We start from the raw sequence: 20,168 nt of genomic DNA on the forward strand, positions 1-20,168 counted from the left end.
ATCCGTTTTATTACGATGTAATAATATAATAAAGTACGCAATTTACACCGTTATATCCTTTTTTGCCGAGTTTCTTTGAAAAGTATTCAATTTTTGCACTAAACCAAATAGAGCTCAGATATTAATAGACAGAAATAGTATAATGGCCAAGTAGAGAAAGTCTATTAAAAGAACCAGATAAATATTAAAGGATGTTTTTTATTAATGGATTCTTATACAGCAGATTTTAAAATTTAAACTTATAACTAAAGGTTGGTACCTTTTTTTTAATAACCAGTTCTATATACATGATTATTTAATGAAATACCTAGTGAAGTTAAACCTGCATTATAATGTTTAGCCATTTAAATTCTCGGAAAAAGTACCGAAGGGTGGTAAATTGTTTTCGAACTCGGGCGAAAAAGATAATAATACAGTGCACAAAAATCCTGTTTTAATTGACCTATCAAAAACTTCTCCGGCGACGAAAAAAGTTTAAATTTTGAACTTTTGCCAACCATGGTGTTCACAAAACATGGTACAGTTCTATGGTTAAATTTTTGATTGCATTCTATATCCAGCCAACAAAATAAAAGTTTTGTGTTCTCTATACACAACATAATGTATACAAGTCAATTATTATTCCATTATCAAACAAAAGCAATATACAATATACCTATACCAGTATCCAATTATTAATATCAAAGTTACCCGTAAGTTTATTTTAAATGTATATCGATATTATACATAGTTTATTTCAATATATAGGTATTTACACAATCTTTAATATGTCGTTCGGTAATATTGTGTATACGCTCTAAATATAAAAATTCGACGACTAAATTATATTGCCTGTATAACAGGTGCATGTTTCAATGTTGATGTGTTTAGTATTTAACTTTATAATAACATAATATTTTACTAGCTGAATGTCGAATTATTTCCAGCGAGAACGGGCGGAAAGTCTCCCTTGTAACCATCTTCATTAATTAATCCGTTGTCGAAATGTCTAATATCAGAAATATCTAGGTACTATAAAATTTTTTTCTTTTATTTACAATCTGTTACATAAAATTGAACAATAATTAAAATAGATAAGTGAATAAAGTGACTTGAAGAAAGGACAGATTTAAGAAGCCTTCCAGTGAAGACACTTTGTCAGCTTTTATATACATTTCTAAAGGTTAACAATAAAGTAATATTTAATTAAAATTAGGCAATTAACTAAATTAGCAGGTCTCGACACCGACGCCTTTTTAGTCTTTTCCTAGGATTGTCGGGTATGTTTGCCGAAGAAACTATAAAAATTTAAAAATAATAATTTAATCTATTTTGTTTCATTTTGAGCTATAACTATACACTTTTATCCGATATTATCTCCAATATCCGTTATTGTTGTCCAATTTTAATTTTTAATAAAAAAAATAAAAAACATAAAACAATTTTGAAATTGTATGTTGAATCACATAAGATTAATATGTAGCAGTCTTTTTGCTAATTATGCGCTTAATTCGAGTACAAAATTAAAACAACGGAGAAAGCTAATAAAAATGATCTTGTTAATTTTATATCCTAAAGCTCAAGTTGAAATATGATCTTGTCGGAAAAAACTTAGTGAGTAAGTTTCATTTAAAAGGAAAAAAAATTATAACCAACGTTGATCCTGGTTCTTGGTAGAATTTGATTTCGAAAATGGTTTTGTTCTATAAAATTATAATAATGTTTAAATAATCTCAAAAACAACGTACAGCTATACACACCGAACCGTTCGATCCGGTTACTTTTTGTATTGCTCTATCCCTCTTAACAAGTCTATCACTTTAAATAATATTCCGAAGAATTTCACGGAATAAATACGAAAACGGATCGCAGTGTTTAGTGATGAGGGTGACCGGTTAATTAATACTATATAAATTTAAACCATGAACGTATAGCTATACCAAATCAATATACCTAAATTATCGATTAATGTGCCAATATAAAGATACGCGTGTCTAACTGTATAATTTTTGTTTAACTACTAAATTACATAAAGGCCGAATTCAATGATTAAATTTAATAAGTCGCAAATGCACTGAAAAATAAATAATGCGAATTACATATTATAGGAAGCCATAATATAGAGCAGGTAAGGCGTACGGTTTTAATTTAATATTATTATTAATATTCAGGCTAATAGCAGTAGTTGTGTGCTGCAGTAGATCAATTTATAGCTTCATTTAAATGCAAACACCATCACCATCATCGTCACCGGGTTACCATATAATATTAAACTATACGAGTTGATCCATTTGAGTGTTTTAACTATTTATTTCAAAAATCCTTTAACTTTTGTCTTTTTTGTAGATATTATTTCTCCATAATTAGATGAATTTTCTTTGCAAAACAACGTTATTGTAAAAAAATAAAAATATTTTTACAATAATAAAATTGTAAAATATTATGTAATCATCAGTGTATCGTGTACGCTATCAAAACAGTGTGTGGAGTGTCGCCGAAAAAAGTTCAAAAATGTAATATAATTTGAGTTTTTCGTATTTGTTTAACTGTGAAATAAATATTTAGAACCACTGATCTCTAATTACACAAAAAAATTAATATTCTGCTTTAATATAATGATAGAAAGAACCTAGATATAGTCTACATACACTTAAATATCTTATTGTGTATCACTACATTATTATCGGCATTGATGTTATGGTATTTCGTTAATTTATTTAATTTATTGTATTTTAAATTCTTTTAAAATTGTATTAAAAATACATTTTTATATATTTTGTTTAAAATTATCTTTCATCACGTAGCCATTTTACCAACCATTTAACACTTATCAGATCTACACGAACTTTTATTGTGAACTCATATTGTTTTCGTGTGTGTTGTTTAGTAAACGTATTTGTAAGGTGCCATTGAAGTTAAAAGAACAATGGCCTTACACGTGGTACAATAAAAGTTTCACCTACATAAGTATACAGAACTACCACGTTGGTTAATCTTTTGCCAACACCGCTTTTACACAGTTCTGAAACAATTCAACAATGTCATATGTTTGCAGTGGACCCTCGAACTTTTTTACGACAGCGTCGTTTTACAATAATTTCATGTGGAAGCTGGTTTATATATTTTTACATTACGGAAGTCGTAATTTTTCGTTTACGGTTTCGTTGGGCTTGCGTAACCACATGAAAGGGATGATGTGTAGGGTTATTTGCCACAATTTTTATGGATCCCCGTGTTTTAAAACTTTCGTAAATTTAAATAAACTTAATGGTTTCACGATGTACACTATAAGAGAGTGTAGTGCTGGTGCAATCCATTTTATGATTATTTTTTTAAGTGTCCAATTACATAAAACGTTTATTTATACATATATTTTTTTAATAGTAATATTATATTCTCATTTATACTTTTATGTCTACCTCTTAATGTAACAGTGAACAAATTATATGCTTACGTCACCAGCCTGCTCTTGTGTGTTGAATAACGTGGTTTTTATTAGTAAGTTTTATAGCGCCTATTCAATATTTTTGATATAACAACCGACCAAAAATATGTGTTATTTTTCGTACCAAAAATATCACACTTGCGTATTAAAATATAAATAAATAAAAAATTGTTTTTTGATGGTGACGATCAACCGAACTTCTTGTCCTGTAATACTTGTAATTTTGTATGACTGTGGAGGATCGAAGTGATGAACATTTTTAACACGTTATACTGTTGTTCTATATAGCTGCAACTATAAAGTAACCATTATCTTTGAAGATGAAATTACCATGGTTTAGTTACCATTTTCAGGTTATAAATTCCAAATATTATGTGGTAATAAATAGTTAGTTTTTTTTTTAAAATTATTATTATTATAAAGTGTTACTGACATACAAGGCCGTCAAACTTATTGATAATATAATATAAAATAAAAAAATGGTCACGAATCGGTTATTGACTATACTTGAAGAAATTTGAAATTTCGAAGTAATTTTTTGTACGAGCTGGTGCTGGTGTCACGTTACCGTTGCTAAAGTTATGAGTTCAAAATCTGTTTTTATAAGTCAGTTTATTCTGAACCATAGTACGTATCTGTATGTTTTGAAAAAAAATGTGCACTTTGTGATGTCTGGGTATCGTTGCACCTGTGACAAACGATAATATCATATTATCAATCGTGTAATACTTAAATGCACCCGTTTGTCATCGATTTTTTCGTCCTCTGCGATCTCTCGGTTTTACGCAACATCATTAATATATTATTCCAACATGTGTTCGTTTTATCGTCGCGTGGGATCCTGTGCGCATGGATCGTCTACGACGACGGTGTCTAATGCGGTGTAATAACAAGCACGTGCGCGCAGCGATGAGAGACCGAAAACCCTTTTAGGAGACGTCGTTATTAAGCCGGCGTAGGCGCATACAGGAAACCTTAATGCGCCGCTGGGTGACTTACGCACGTAGTAAATAATAACAGACGTTCAAAAACCGACGGAGCTCATCGGCCACACGTTTCGGCGGCACGTTAAAGTACGACCGAGTGAGTCTTCCATTCGCAATATGACGTACTATTTTATTCTGTCAATCCATTTAATCTCTTCCTCACTCACTCTCTCTTTCTTTCTATGATGTATATAATATATGTATGTATAAGTATACATAATATATAATATATCCCTCTCAGTTTTTCCTTTGCATCCGTTTTGCTGTTATATTATAACCACATAGACAGAGTAATAAATAAATTTTACTCGCTGCTGAAAAAAACTAAAACCATTTTTTTTCTTAACCGTGTTCTTTATATTATGTAATAAAAACTTGACATGGTAAAGTGTTAGGTAAGCAAAATATTTGCGAAAGACGGAGACAAATAAATGTTAGAAAACGGTTAAAAACATTTGCAATTCTGGTAAATGGTTTGAAAAATATAGAAATAAAACAGTTTTAAAACTCTATCAATTCTCTATTATTGTGATTAGTAATATTTATTATTATACGTAAAAATAATGTTTAATTTTAAACAGAATGAGAAAAAGTACGATATCCATAGTCATATTGAACTTTCTTTTTGTTTGTTTCTTAATTTTTCGCTCTTGACATACATATCGCGACCATCATATAATCCATCACATGGTTATAAAAAAAGTGTTTAAAATGATTGTTTGTTTCATGTCCGTTTCAGGGATCGGAGTGGGCATGACCAGAGATTGTTCCACGCTGATGGTGGCGCAGTATTTTAAGCGAAAACGTGAGTTCGTCGAGATATTCATCGTATCTGGCAGCGGGATGGGCATAGCTGTCATGTCGAGCTTCATCAAAGGAGCTATAAGGTATGTGATGATAATGTTCGTGATTTTTTGTTGATATTTTTTCAATTTTTGTGTAATATAATATATAATATTAGTATCCACCCCAACAACGATATTGTATAAACTATAGACGGAGACAGGAGGGTCTGCAAGTTTATAGGTGGCGGGCGCCGGGAGGGATCGATTGCAACACGTAGTGGCATGTTTACCGCATTTTTATATGAAAATTCAATGAAAGCCGAGTTTGGGTTATTAGTTTTTCCCCCTATATATATATATATATATATATAATATATATATATATATATAACTGATAACATGAAATCTAACCATGATTTATTGGAAGTCTGAAAATTAATTTCAAGCGACGATCTAGGATCATAATATTTCCCAGTGAAACTTTATATGTCCTAGAAATGAATAGTTTAAGCTACTATAAAACATTCAATGAATTGTTTTATTTAAAACTACACAAAATATTACGATGCTATGCATGTTAGAAATTTTATGATCAAATTAGTATTACAACGTAACATAATATAAAGCAATGCAGTATTAGTGAGTATTACACATATCATCGATGTGTATAATTCATAAAAAAATTTCAGGCAATTTAATGATCTCAGCATAGTTTATGTGGTAAAATAATTTATACCAAGCACGGAAAAATAATACAAAATGCTCTACACTTTTCAAAGGTTTAAATCTTGTTTCCGACAAAAAGTTTAAATCATAAAAATTAATAAGAAAATTGTGATCGACGTCCGATCGTACATATACTTTTTTACTTTCGTAATATATGTTATAAGATTTGAAAAATATATCACAGCAATCAAATAATTAAATAACAAAAAAAATAAATAAATTATACAAATCGATGACGTGCGTGCAGTGTGTTGTATTATTATGATATTATGTTATAATACTATTTTGAGCATAAATTAATGTCTAATAGGCATAACATCGCAAAATACTTTGTGTAGTTTCAAATAAAACAATATTTCAAATAATAATTTATTTTTGTCAGGTAAACATTTCTGTATCGTCGAAACCGGATGGTTAAACTGTGAAATGCGTTTTTTTGAATAATAATATGATATAATAGCTTATTGTAAGACATGTTATAATTAGTCATCGGACGCGTGTCTTTAGGATGAGTTCCCTCTTCGGCTGTCTTATAGAATAAATTATTAATTGGCAGTTTTAATTCAAAATCTTTCATTATGATATATTTATTGAAAATAATGTAGGTATTAATAATAATCCTATACGAAGATAACGACGGGCAAACAATATTATTTAAAAAGTGCTGATACCGGAGTTTTGGGTTTTATCTACACTCAAAAGTCGTGATAAATCACGTAAAACGGTTCTGTGCGGAGCCAAGCCAAAAATGGTCAAGATTTATGTAAAACCGCACTTGCTTAAGCTCTTTCACCGATATTTTGCGGTTTTCCACGTTCTTTTCTCGATATTTTTTTATTCCTCCGTTATCCGGATAGAAAAAAATCTCGAAAGCACACATCATTGTAAAATCAATACCTCTAACGCAATATACGCAAGTAGTAATATATTTGACGATTAACGCCAATACAATATAATACAATTCAAATAACGATTAATAACACTTTAATTGATATACTTCTAATATAGTAAAATTGCATAGGTATATATACAATTATATTATACTAACACTGGGGTGATATCCTACGGCGTGTTCTTAAGGAGCGTTTTTATACGACTGATTTTAATATTCGACTATAATACACATTACAAAATATAATAACTATCACAAATTTTACCTTATAACGAGAATAAACCACAAAAACAGATAACAATTATTCGACCTACTATAATAATAATTTAAAATGTGTGTGTGTGTGTTTGTATGTGTGTGTGTGTGCGAGAGAGAGAGAAAGATGACCGGTCTCGGTCTCGGTGTTTTGGTGGTTATATTTTTCATTGCGGCGTCAACATACATGATTAAAAAAAATCACTATTTTATATTACGTACAGTTTAAATAAAAATGTATAACTGACATTTTTGATGAACAAATTCAGTTTATGAATAGCATAATAGTCCTGTAGTACGGTATGAATAACATAAGGGCTTCAAAATGTAATGATAATAAATGAATAAACAAAAAATCAAGAGCAAAAAGATCTATAAAATACTTGACTATTAACTGAAATCTGGTTATTTAGAAAATTATGAGAAATTTAATTCTTACTTTTAATAATATTATAGCCATAGATTTTTGAACTTACCTATATATATATATATAATTGTTACTGATGATTTTTTTTACTAATTATCGCTACTATTTATAATACCTTTATAATAATTAGTTTACTTTTAATTTTACAAGTATTTATTACAATTATTATAAACTGTATTTTAGAGTACGTAAGTAACGGAACAATTAATATTTTGAGGAATTTATTGTTGAACAAAATAAAGATGTCGTTGTATATTTTAAAATTTCATAAATATTTTAAGACTTCGTAAAACAAGCATAAAAAACCCCGTAAGGAATTTAAATTGAAAAATGAAAATCCGTTCTACGGGATTGACGACGACGGTCTACTTCACGTCGGCGTTTTCCATTATTTTTCAACGAGCTTTCCTCGGCTCTGGTCGTATCGGTAATTTATCGACGTGTCCCTCGCCAATATTCGTTCATTAATATTGTTATAATATTTTCACTGTACTCATAACGTACGATTGTGTTGCAGCGCGATTGGCTGGCGACTTGGACTCCAGCTGGTCACCGCCACGGTGTTCACCACTTTCCTGTTGGGCACGTGCTACAGGTCGGCGTCGCTGTACCACCCGCAGAGACGGGCCATCCTGCACCTGAAGAACCAGAAGCGGAAGATCAAGGACAAGAACCGTCACGACGACCGGCCACCGTTCCTTGACTTCACCACGCTCCGCAGCAAGACCGTCCGAATCCTGCTCGTGTCCACCGGCATCAGCGCGTTCGGCATAAACACTCCGATATTCTACCTGGTCAGTTTCGTATAATTGCATGAATTTATACCAATATTGGTTATGACGTTATTATTTTTATTATTACCACGTACCTATACGTGTATTATTCGATGCACGTTATGTTTAGTAAATTTTATCATAAAACCGCATAATAATCATGGTTCGGGACTTGATCATAATATTATGTTATATTAAAATATTGATATATTTAAAAACAATTGTGGGACGTAGGTGCCTTTACTAAAAGAATAGTTATATTGTTGCTAAAGTATGAACAAAACATGAAATTCCTTATTGAACGCCAAGGTGTCAAAATAAAACTTTCTATTTGAATTATTTGTATAGGTAGTTATCTATAGGTATCTAGGTAAAAACTTAAAAACGTATGTACTCGTATGTTATACTCAGCTACTGTGCCATGTTTTATTCACATTGCCGATGGGAGGGCATGGCAGAAGAGGCAGCTGCCCAGGGCCCCGCGTTGTTCATCGCATTTTATAGTTATTGTAGCTTTGTAAGCCTAAAATTTTGTTTCCAAATTAAAAGCACAAGTGCCATCCGCAGATTAAACGCTTTCTCTTGATTCACCGAACTTAAGTGGCAGCAGCGAGGTTTTTTCTCGAAAATGTTATCTCCCGCCGATTAAAGGTACAGCACGTATGACAGAGTATATACTTCTCGCCGCGTATTTACCTACACGAAACTGTGAATGGATCACAAACACGTGAACACAAACATTTTCGCCTGCATTATGCTTACACTCAAGGCAGAGAAGATCATCGGCTGACAGGTATGACACAGACTTCGTTTCTGTCACAATTCATACACACGTCGAACATATTATTTAAGGCTAGGCGATGTTGTCCACGATGCGCTGTCGACACTTGAAATCGCCGAGACAACAACGCTACCGGACGGCAGTGAGCAATCGACCAAGCTAACGATCCGCAGCTTCAGCGTATTATCGCTGATAACACAACAAGTTCGTTATTGTCGCTGCTGCAGGCGCGCACCTATCTGAATTGCGCGCGGCGTGCTGTATTCGGATTATTCCGCGCGCAGTTTTCGACTCATTACACGGTAACGCGCCATACTTCGTCTCAACAAATTGCTGCATTGCTGCAGACCGGACATGAATCGGGCAATCACGCGATACAACCGAAGCCTGCGAACACACCGAGCAACGCTTCGGTCACATTCACTTTGACTTGATTGGGCCGCTACCACCGTCCAGCGGATACAATAGTACCTACTAACCGTCGTCGACCGATTCTCGCGATGGCCATGAGCCGTGGCCAATCGAGAATATGTCGGCCTACGTTGTCGCGCAGCGTTTGACAACAAACTGGATAGTACGGTTCGGCGTGCCTGACGTCGTTATCGCGCCGACCAACGCTGAGGGTTCGAGTAGGATCTGTTTAATTCACTTTTGATCACCTTCGGCATTCAGCACATTCGAACATTGCCGTATACACCTCAGGCCAACGGAATGGTAGAACGTTTTCATCGCATGCGCACGAATGGCCGCAGTGGTCAGCCAATGTTTCTATCGTACTACTCGCGCCGCGCAACACAGTAAAAGCGGACATCGAACAAGCTTTGAGTTTGTATACGGTACCGCGCTCAGAATCTCGGCGAGTGCTTTCAATCCGCTTAACTTGAGCCACGACCTCCTGAGCTGGTAGCTGCGTTGCGAGACTCCACAATACAGCTCCGATGCACTCCGTGTACGAACCACGGTACGGTTAGACGCACTTTATATTCAACGCACTACGCCTTACGGAGAAGACGTTCAATAAGGTGCAACGCGACCTATTTACTGTGTGGATTTCAATCGATCCACTCAAACCAGCATTCATCGCACGGAATGATCCACTTGCCAACCATACGTACGCTGTACGAGCATTGCAGTCGCGCAACGCACTTATTCTCTTTTGCTACCAACTTCGCGCTAGCTCTTCTTTTTCGCGCCACTCGCCGTAGCCTTTTCGTGCATCGATTTCGTATTCGCATTTTTGTCAACAAACTCGTTTAGGTTTTTATCCTCGAAACGTCCGATCGTCCATGCGACTTTTGTTAATCTGCTCACACACACCCTGACGATCGGCGTTCTCAATCTGGACACACAAATCGAATGTGTTATCAAAATTCGTCGTTCGTATGATAAAAAATTTTCTGACAACACACACGGTGCCGATACCTGCAGTATATTAGCGTTGCTTTAATTAAGTTTTTTTTGTTTTTTGTAGTTGGCCCGCGTGCTCTTCTCCTTTTGTTCGCGGTCGAACGATAACTTGCGTAAGTGTAATCCTGCCTTCTACACTTATCAAAGAATTTAAGATAATGATCGACGAATGTTACTATCATCTGAAAATTGGATATCGGAATATAATATTGTAATAAACGAGGGAGAGTAAAAAAAAATTATAATACCGACGCGCGACGGCAATGTCCAAAATCATTCGCTTGAAACAATTTTATTGGTTATGTGCACATCAATTCCCATGAATATTTTTTTTTTAGGTAAGTTGTATAAAATAGAAAAAAAAATTCAAACGATTAGTTAGGTACTATATGATGAGCCAAAAAATTGTTCGTGCCTATACTTAACAATATATCTAGGGTTCGTGAAAAAATCTACCTCAGGCCCCGCAAAACCTCCCGCCGGTGCTGTTCATTCAATACACAATCGCTATAAGTTCTAAACACTGATTGTAAAATAGCTACTGCTAGAGACATAACTATATACCATATCCATGGTAGGTATACTACTTGCATAGTGGTATCGTGCGTCATCTCATGTGCGAATGGAGTTTTCGCCCTTACGCGGCCGTTGAAATGGGAAGAGGTGAGACAACGATGGCGTTGGAAAATTCGGTGGAAATGCTGCGGAAAAAACGGAAGAGATCAATTTATTTCCGGAGTTGATAAACTTTTGCCAAACACACGCCGAATGCGATCGGAATAAAATTTAATTTTTCAATGTTACGCTTTTCGATTGTCATCATATTTCATATTGGTTATACTCTGGAGTTTTATTTTTGGAGCGACCACCCACACACATAACCCACATATCCAAATACGACTAACAAGACATTAAAGAACGACAACTCGACTGTGATGGCAGTTGTCAATTGCATGCATGCACTCCGTATCACAACAGCGTGATACAACAGTAGTCTGGTTTTTTTTATACATTTTGTTCTTCCATTAGCTTATTCAATTATTATATATTTTTCATACATGACGCGCGTGTCTTCAAAACGATCAAATTTAATTCACGACCTCCTAATAATTGTTGTCATATTTCGTTTAATCTCATAAAAAAATACGTACCACTATCAAAGCATGAGCGGTTGTTACTGTTCAAGTAGGTACTGAATTTTCGCCGTATGTTAATTTATTTTTTTTCTATTTGTGAAAGATGAGTATAAATTTATTTAAATAGGTATAACATCAATAACATCGTTCAGTCACTCTCATAAATATATATATATATATGATATAATATAATTTTTAATAGTACCTACTTAAACATATAAATAGTTTTTTATTATAGATTCTTATGCAGCGCTATAAAACTGACAGTATTTTATATATAAAAATAATATAAACAATAATTATGATAGATATTATGTAAAAACCTATTGTATAAAATAAAAGATTTAGACGGTTCGATCGTTGACGAAGTGTCTAATAAATTAAAATTGAATCTAAGTATAATGGGCCTGAAACCACGAGTAAACAATATTTGACTGAAGGAATTAAATAAATTACTTAAATAGTTAAATGGTTTGAAATACCGTCTTCAAGTACTACAAAATGAACCGAAACGAGAACAAATTTTACCAGTGAGACGAGCACTTAAAAACAATAGAAGTTTTAGATTTAGGCGCAATTAAGTGATAAAAACAAGATAAAAGTAAAGTTTTCCCATCGCGCCGCCACCACCGCCGCACGACTGGACACGATTTATGCGCATTCGTTCGTCAACCCAATATAAAAAAGGATTAGTCGTACAGTTGTTTTATGGGCTTTTACAACGCTAAAGCTATTTGCTCGGTTTACGACTGAGGATTTCGAACACATAAAATAATTTTTGATTGCGAAATACCCGGAATTCAACGAGTTCATAATAATATACACACACACATTATAATATATGTTATATAAACGCAGACGTGTAGCTATGGCAGATATCGTTAAAATTATAAACGCCCTTTCCCCTTCCTGTATTCCACAATGTGGTGGGAAAGGACGTTTTAATTGTATATCTCGGAGGCGTATAGGTACCTTTGATTGCAGATATACGACGACGATGAATACGATTAACTTAACATTAATTTTATTATTTTGATAAAATAATAATATTTAATATATAATATATGTCCATCGTATTATTAAACGGGACCAATGAATTCCTGCGGCGAAAAACATTAACCCCGAGACTGCATAGAATACTGTACAATAATAATGTGTGTGTTCAGTAGTAGTACTGTAGTAGTATTTATATATTGTATCATGTCCTAGTTGTGGTAGCTGAGCAATATAAACGACCGAAGCGTAGTATAGTAAAGCACTCGACCGAGTGCATATAATAATATATTGTATAAGTGTATAAAGGATAAACATGATATAAATCTCGTAAAGTATTTCGCGATCGTTTCGTTTTTAATGGACTCCAGAAAATATATTATTATGACGTATTGTCGTATGTGTCCCATCGTTCTATACGTTTGCACGGCTTTCGAGTATTATATTCGTAATTATACAATATTATATAGTTCATAATACTAAACATTATTATATTATTGCGCCCGCGTTGTACCAACACAGCTTGTCTGGATCTGCTCAGGCTGCACCGCCCCTCGACCAAGGCCCAACGACTCCGATAGTTTCTCCGGTCAGCCTCCTATAAATATTCAGATTGCCCACATAAAAACTTCATTACGTACATAAATAATGTGTGTGTGTGTGTGTGTGCAGGTCGATTATAATATTATGATTTGGTTAGAGATTTAAAATAGTTTCGATATCAGTTCAACGATCCGTTAGAAACGAAACGTTTTCGGCTATAACGAAAGACGACTGTTGTGGAACACTGACCAATACATGTAACATGTATATATATAATTTAGAGGTGCCATTTGGCGTAGGCACGAATGCTACAAATGTTTTTTTTTCTTTTCTTTTGGCAACAAAAGCAACAAAAATGCGATAAAATACTATAGATATTGGATAGAATATATAATATATAGGGGACGGGAGTTTTGAGTTCGGACGTGCGCACACGATACGGGTCGCCTAAATCCTTACGTCCTGCAAATACGATGGGTGATGATGTTTATACATCATAGAAAACGAAATCCTCGGGCTAGAATTACTGACGACTGACAATATTGTATTGACGCAAACCGATTTTTCAGGCTCACCAGGCTGAAGAGGACGGACTCGGTGACTCGGCGCTGACGTTGCAGGTGCACATGGGACTCGCGTGGACCGTGGGGTGCATGGCGTTCGGGCTGATCGTCGTCCGGAACTCGGTGGAGTGCCGGATCGCCAGGCAGTACCTGTGCCAGGCGTCCGTGTTCATGTGCGGCGTATCCATATTGGCGCTTACCACGGTCCGAGGCGACCGGCAGGGGTACGTCATGTTCGCCTGGGTGTACGGAATGTTCTGCGGCGGGTACCATTACTCGCTCAAGATGTATACGTACGAGAGGGTCCGGGCCCGGAATTTCGCCCGCACCTGGGGCTTTGTCCAGTGCTCTCAGGCCATACCGATCGCCCTAGGGGTGCCCATATCCGGTAAGTCATGGTATACGTAATAATATGTTTTTTAACAGATTACATAAATTTTATTTTACCACACCACCGATCGCACTGTGTAATTGTATATTATGTCGAACGAAACCGAACAAATGCAAACAAGTCAAAAATTGCGAGTAGTAGCGTTATAATTCATCCGGGCAATTAACACGACTTGATTATAGAGATATCTCTGGAGCAGAGGGGTTAGGTTATGAAGGCGAATCTACGGTGTCGGTGTTTTGATTCGTAATTCCGATTCCGGTTTATACCTCTTTCCATACGATGTAGCATAGAAGTGCATAGCAGAGAATCAAAGATCGCAGAGATAATAAGGCGCGCTGGTTGGCGGTTGCGCATTGTTGTTGTTGCTGATATTATTATTTCTACGTGAGAGCAGCCAATGCCATTCGTTATAATATTTGACCACGCGTCATAAAATTTAACGACTGCAAAGTCGCGTTTTTCGAAAAAAAGAAAAGGTACCACCATTCGGCACCTAACGACATACTAAATACGTCCCATACGCATTAACATAGCAACGTGCAATATGATATAATATCGTTAGGTTATTGGTATAATACACGCGTAAATCTAACCCACAAACACCGTTCACAACGTTACCGCGCGTGTTGCCCCACTTGCTCGTATTTATTATAATAATATATTCCACACTGCGTCTATATATACGACGATAATCACACACGAACACATACACGCATATATATATATATATATATAATATAATAATGCAAATAATATATACCCACGTGTAATGTTAGCCGTCGTAATATCGTAATAACGCACAACAGCTGAGTTTGGGTTGAACGCATAGATTCGGGAACGCACAGCACAAAAACGTATAATTTCGCGATAATATGGTAATTTCGTCTCAAACATTTGGCTCGGGCAAACGTATATACTACATAGTATTATAACGTATGGTCATTACAACCTCTACGTATAGTACCTAACTACGTCATTATAGAAATACGTTTTTAATGCGGTTTCTCTCGAAAGCGAAAACTGGATGGGAACGGAAAGAGTTTTTCTCGTTTTTCTTTATACGATATCATATTATATCATATTATCATCTAACTATTTTTTTTTTTTTTTTTATCGCATACAGGTTACATCAACATCGGTTACGGCGCCAAGTCGGGTTACTACTTCAGCTCGGCGTGCGTGTTGCTCGGCAGCCTGACCATGTTCTTCATCGACCTGCACCGGCGGAACGTTGCCCGGCACAAGCACAACGAGTCTGGCACGAAGAAGCTGTGCGTGTCGGACTCGTGTCCACAGCGCCGGAGGCTGTCGTTCACCGTCGAGCCTGAAGAAGTGGTGGTGATGGAACCACCCCTAAACATGCAGAGCGTCGGACTCATCGGCGGCACTGGCGGTTTGGGGTTGATGATGGGCGGTGGCGGAAGTGGTGGTAGTGGCGGCAGTGGTGGTGGGGCCGGGGGTGGCGGACCCAACGACAAGCCCGAGCTGACGTGCATTTCCGAAGAGGGCATCGCCGACATGGATCTGCCCGACAACCTGCTCGACGACCTCGACTATATCGGTGACTGCATCACGTCATGCAACAAGGTGGAGAACTACCTGATGCTGAGCGAGTTCGAGAACAACCTGATCGCCGAGATGCCGGTCATCATGGACCGGAAAGGCCGCAGGTGGTCACTGGCCAAACAAGCGGAAGAGGAGACGCCCAAGGGTGGCAAGTGGCGGCTAGTGGCCGGAAACAACAGCAGGATGATCACGGTCATCGACGAGGCGTCCGTGTAAAATTACCGCTCGTAATAATATTATATTAATACATTTTATTATTATTTTATTCTTATTATTATTGTTGAAGATGTGTTCATTTAATTTTTTTAATTTATTTGTTTACTATTATATTCTTTTATTTATTTAAATAATTGAAAAGTGACATATTATATGTTTGGGTCGTCGGCATTACAAGAATGTTTGCGGCGATCGTTTTTGTAATCAAAAATAGTATAATATATGCTTTAAACGTATATGCCATATATTAACGGAAAACAATTGGACTTTTTTATTGTATAAAATTATTTTTTTATTTGTATATGAATACAGTAGCGAGTAGTTGTCTAAATTAAATAATATGGTTGTCCCTTAAATTAAAATTTTATGTTTAATTGATATAGGATATCTACTAGGTATCTACTTTGATAATATAGACCTGCGTTGACGTCATATTCTCATATTATTATAATTTATAATATTTAAATTATATTATTATTTCAACGAATTTGCTTGGTTTCGATTTTATCCTATTACATACAACGATATTATTGCCTATAATAAAAATATCGTAAAATTGTATAAAATAATTTAATTATAGCACTAATATGTGTCATTGGCTGAATCTGTGATCTAACTAATAATATTACCTACCTACTGTAATTTGTAAAATTTTTTTATGCTTGCGGTAATAGTTGAATTCGATACAATATTTAATAACTACAATAACAATATTAATATATTGTACAATACGCTTTTCTTTTTTTAAACTACTTAATAACGATAACACTACTAAAACGTGACACATAAACGTATCGTATGAACTGTGAACAAAAACCCACCAACACCACATGTACGCATTTTGTAATACTTTACACAAAACTATAAGTCTATGGCAATATTTAAATGCGATTTAGCAGATCACATAATATTATCATGATGTTTTTCGTCATGCATTTTACGGTTCTCGTTCATTATTTATTATTGTTATGATTTTTTTTTTTTTTTTTTGTCATTACTTAGTTCTCGAACATTCTGTATTTCTGTATGTCATTAAATTAAAACCGTTTATCGAGAGACTTGGTCAAATACAATTAATGAGATTTGGAAAAATTCAATAGTAAAACACAAGTACTGAAATTAAAATAGAAAAAAAAATGGTTCTTGAAATTATATTGATATCTACCTAACATTTCTATATTTCATAACCGAAATCGTTTTGTACACTATTGGTGGCTATTTTGTGATAATTATTTTGAAACTCAATAATTATTATTATGGTTTTTAACAACAACGTTACTTCTTTAGGTGTTTCATGTCAGCAGTTCAGACAATTTGTTTCTGGTTGGTCATTATTAAACAAAAACTTAATATTATGTGAACGAAAATCAAAATCAAATTATTAAAAAATTCTAATAATTATTAAGTGAATTTATCAATGAAAAGAAAAAAAATAGATAGGTATAATTTATTATTTATGTCGTTGCATTGCATGTATTTAACATTGTTTACCGATATACAAATATATTATATAATAAGGAAAATATATAATCACTAATACTTTTATTAATTATGTGCATTTTTAAAATTAATATTTACATCTAAATTATTATTATTGTAGTATGTTATCCATACAATATGACAACAGTAATTATATATGAAATTATTGATAATATTTAATAAGTATGTCACTATCATCATAATATCTATAGGTGATTTAACTAACTTATGCCTATTTTTATTGTTAGAAAATTTAGAAAAAAATCGAAACACCTTCATTATATTTGAATAATTACATAATATTAACATTATATCAATAATTATTAAGAGAATGATGACCTTTTTCGTATTTTTAAAAAAGGACATTGAAAACTCATTTTGAAATTCGTTCCTTATGTGTAATTTAAATTATTTTGTTATCATTGCTTACATACATATAAGTACCTATGTGCAATTTTATTTAGCGGATTATTTATTTTTTGTATACCTAGATAATATTTTATAGCAATATTTTTCTTATCGCAAATATAATGTTACTCAAATTTAAAAATTTTAGAAGTAAATAAAGTTAAGACAAATATCCCAAAATTAACTTTTACAAACGCTGAAAGGATATTTTTATGGAAATATACGAACGCGCGCAGAGTGTGTACACAAATTATAAATGGTCCCTAGATAGGTGGAAGTGTAATAATTGTATATTAATAAAAAATTGTATGTTCGAATCAACAGGTGATATAAGATTTTGGACACGGTTCATTCTAGACTGATTTTAAAGGTTTGAATTTAAATATTTCATTTATTAGTTTAACATCGGTAGGGTACCTATGTACATAATGTCGGTATCATCTCCGCAAGTTTATATTTCGCATTATTTTGTAGTCGAATGACAATAACTCTTGGCAAGCACTTAACTCGCCAGCTTTATGATGATAATAACTTAAGCGTAATAGTGTATACCTAGTGTGTCGCTATAGTTATTACTTATTAATCATTGCATTTTAAATAAATTGAACTATAGATAATTCGTCATCATTATGTAATTATTGTTTCAGTATCCACTTTATAAAGTTATTGTATAACGTAATGCTGAAAGTGATTTTTTTTCCGTTCTATTTATATCATATATAATTACATATAAAAGAATTGGTCCTGGATAATGTTTCATTGTTAATGTCGTGTGATTTTGTTACGTAAATACGCTGTTTATAATATTATGTGATTACGACGGTTTATAATATTGAAGTTTAATAAAATTTGTACTGTACAATAATTATTTATTATTTAAAATCGTATTTTATGTATTTTGTTATCCCACTATTCCCACGGGACGCATAATATTGCTAATATGTAACATATTATCATAAATATAATTGGCAGTATTGGCAGTCGGACTTGTGTAACTTTTTGTACTCTGTTTGAAATGCCTAATATTGCGAAATAATAAAAAATCTGATTTGAGATCAGCTCAAAACATTCAATAAAAATAATAAATAGATAAATCATTAACGAACAACAGGTTCTGTTATAAACGCGAGTCCTTTTCATAATTATTATAAAATATGATAAATCATAAATATTTTAGGTATACCTATCTCAAAATATACGTTAACGAAAAAATTTAAGAACAATAATAACGAACTGCGTATCTATGTCAAAGGTGTACAACATTATTTTTATCATAAAAAAAAGGTAGAAAATATAAATCAAATAAACAAATTATATTTTATTATATTGAACCGAGTAAAATCCTTTTTGTATAAATACTTACTTAATAAAATAATTTATTATTTACATTTAATTTAATAAATTGTACAATTGTTACGAATATTCTACACTGTATTGATTTTTATGTTTTCGTAGTATTTTTTTTTTTACTTTAGGTTAAGAGCTGACGATGGTCGATGAGTGCACATGATTCTTATAATAATTGAATCAAGAGGTAAGTATATAAGCAATTTGACTAGTGAAGCTAATGAAGAGTAACCACGCGCTTCCCCTTCCCTGATACAATATCATATTCTTCCATCTCCGTCCTCTTCTTACTATGTCAGGTGTAACGAAACGTATTAAACCAATATTTGTAATTAATTTTGTCCGTGATAGAGAATGAGTAAATGTTTGTTCAGTTCATTTTACGTGCTTCAAACTTGCTTAAAATCGAAACGGAAATCCTTTTTAGATTAATTACATAAAAAAAAAGTTTTCTCTTGATGAAAAAATATAATGAGCTTAATAAAACCACTTTTTTTTAAAAATCAATTACACATTTTTTCAAAGTCTACTTAAACTCGAGTATTAACATTAATAATTAATTTTAATAACGATGAAAAAAGTGGAAATTATCTAAGTACCTATTTGTTTTAAGGTACACATCAAAAGAACGGATTTTTTTTCAATATCGATGTAATTTAAAATTTCCGTTCAATACTTTAAAGGTACTAGCCTGTATAAGTGTTTTTTTATCTGTTTTATATATAATATATATGTTAACTTTTTTATTTAATTTAGTCATTGATCTGGCGACTGGCACTAAAAAATTCTTCCATTGACACAGTTAAAAATAATATATATTATATACCATCCGTGGTAAGGTGTTGGGAGTGTAAGACGTATAATTATTTTAAAACAATATCGAAGAGTCATAATGTAACTATCACTATTTATTGCTTGTAACGTATCGTATAACGCCATCTACTAAACGAGTATTCCATTAAAATATGTAAATATCAATATTTCACTAGATAGAGTTACGCAACCTTAGTAGAGCATTATTTACAATCTTTATTTTTCGAAATTAACGACTTGGTTTTTTGAATTTC

General features: G+C 33.4%; 1 protein-coding gene across 5 annotated transcripts in view; it reads left to right on the top strand.

Moving 5' to 3' along the window:
* The window catches only part of LOC107162396 (monocarboxylate transporter 10), a 359,340-nt gene extending 340,704 nt beyond the window's left edge, over nucleotides 1–18,636 (top strand). For all 5 annotated transcript variants that reach the window (XM_089228029.1, XM_015509271.2, XM_015509270.2 and 2 more), the window contains 4 exons: nucleotides 5,150–5,297; nucleotides 8,013–8,289; nucleotides 13,698–14,079; nucleotides 15,209–18,636. In XM_089228029.1, the coding sequence (XP_089084155.1) occupies nucleotides 5,150–5,297; nucleotides 8,013–8,289; nucleotides 13,698–14,079; nucleotides 15,209–15,867 (1,466 nt within the window). In that variant the 3' untranslated portion in view covers nucleotides 15,868–18,636. The remainder of the gene's footprint in view (nucleotides 1–5,149; nucleotides 5,298–8,012; nucleotides 8,290–13,697; nucleotides 14,080–15,208) is intronic.
* Nucleotides 18,637–20,168: the final 1,532 nt, after the last annotated feature.

This window comes from Diuraphis noxia, unplaced genomic scaffold (genome assembly GCF_037042655.1).
Source record: "Diuraphis noxia isolate RWA-SAM2 unplaced genomic scaffold, SU_Dnox_SAM2 contig0005, whole genome shotgun sequence".
Lineage (NCBI taxonomy): Eukaryota > Metazoa > Arthropoda > Insecta > Hemiptera > Aphididae > Diuraphis > Diuraphis noxia.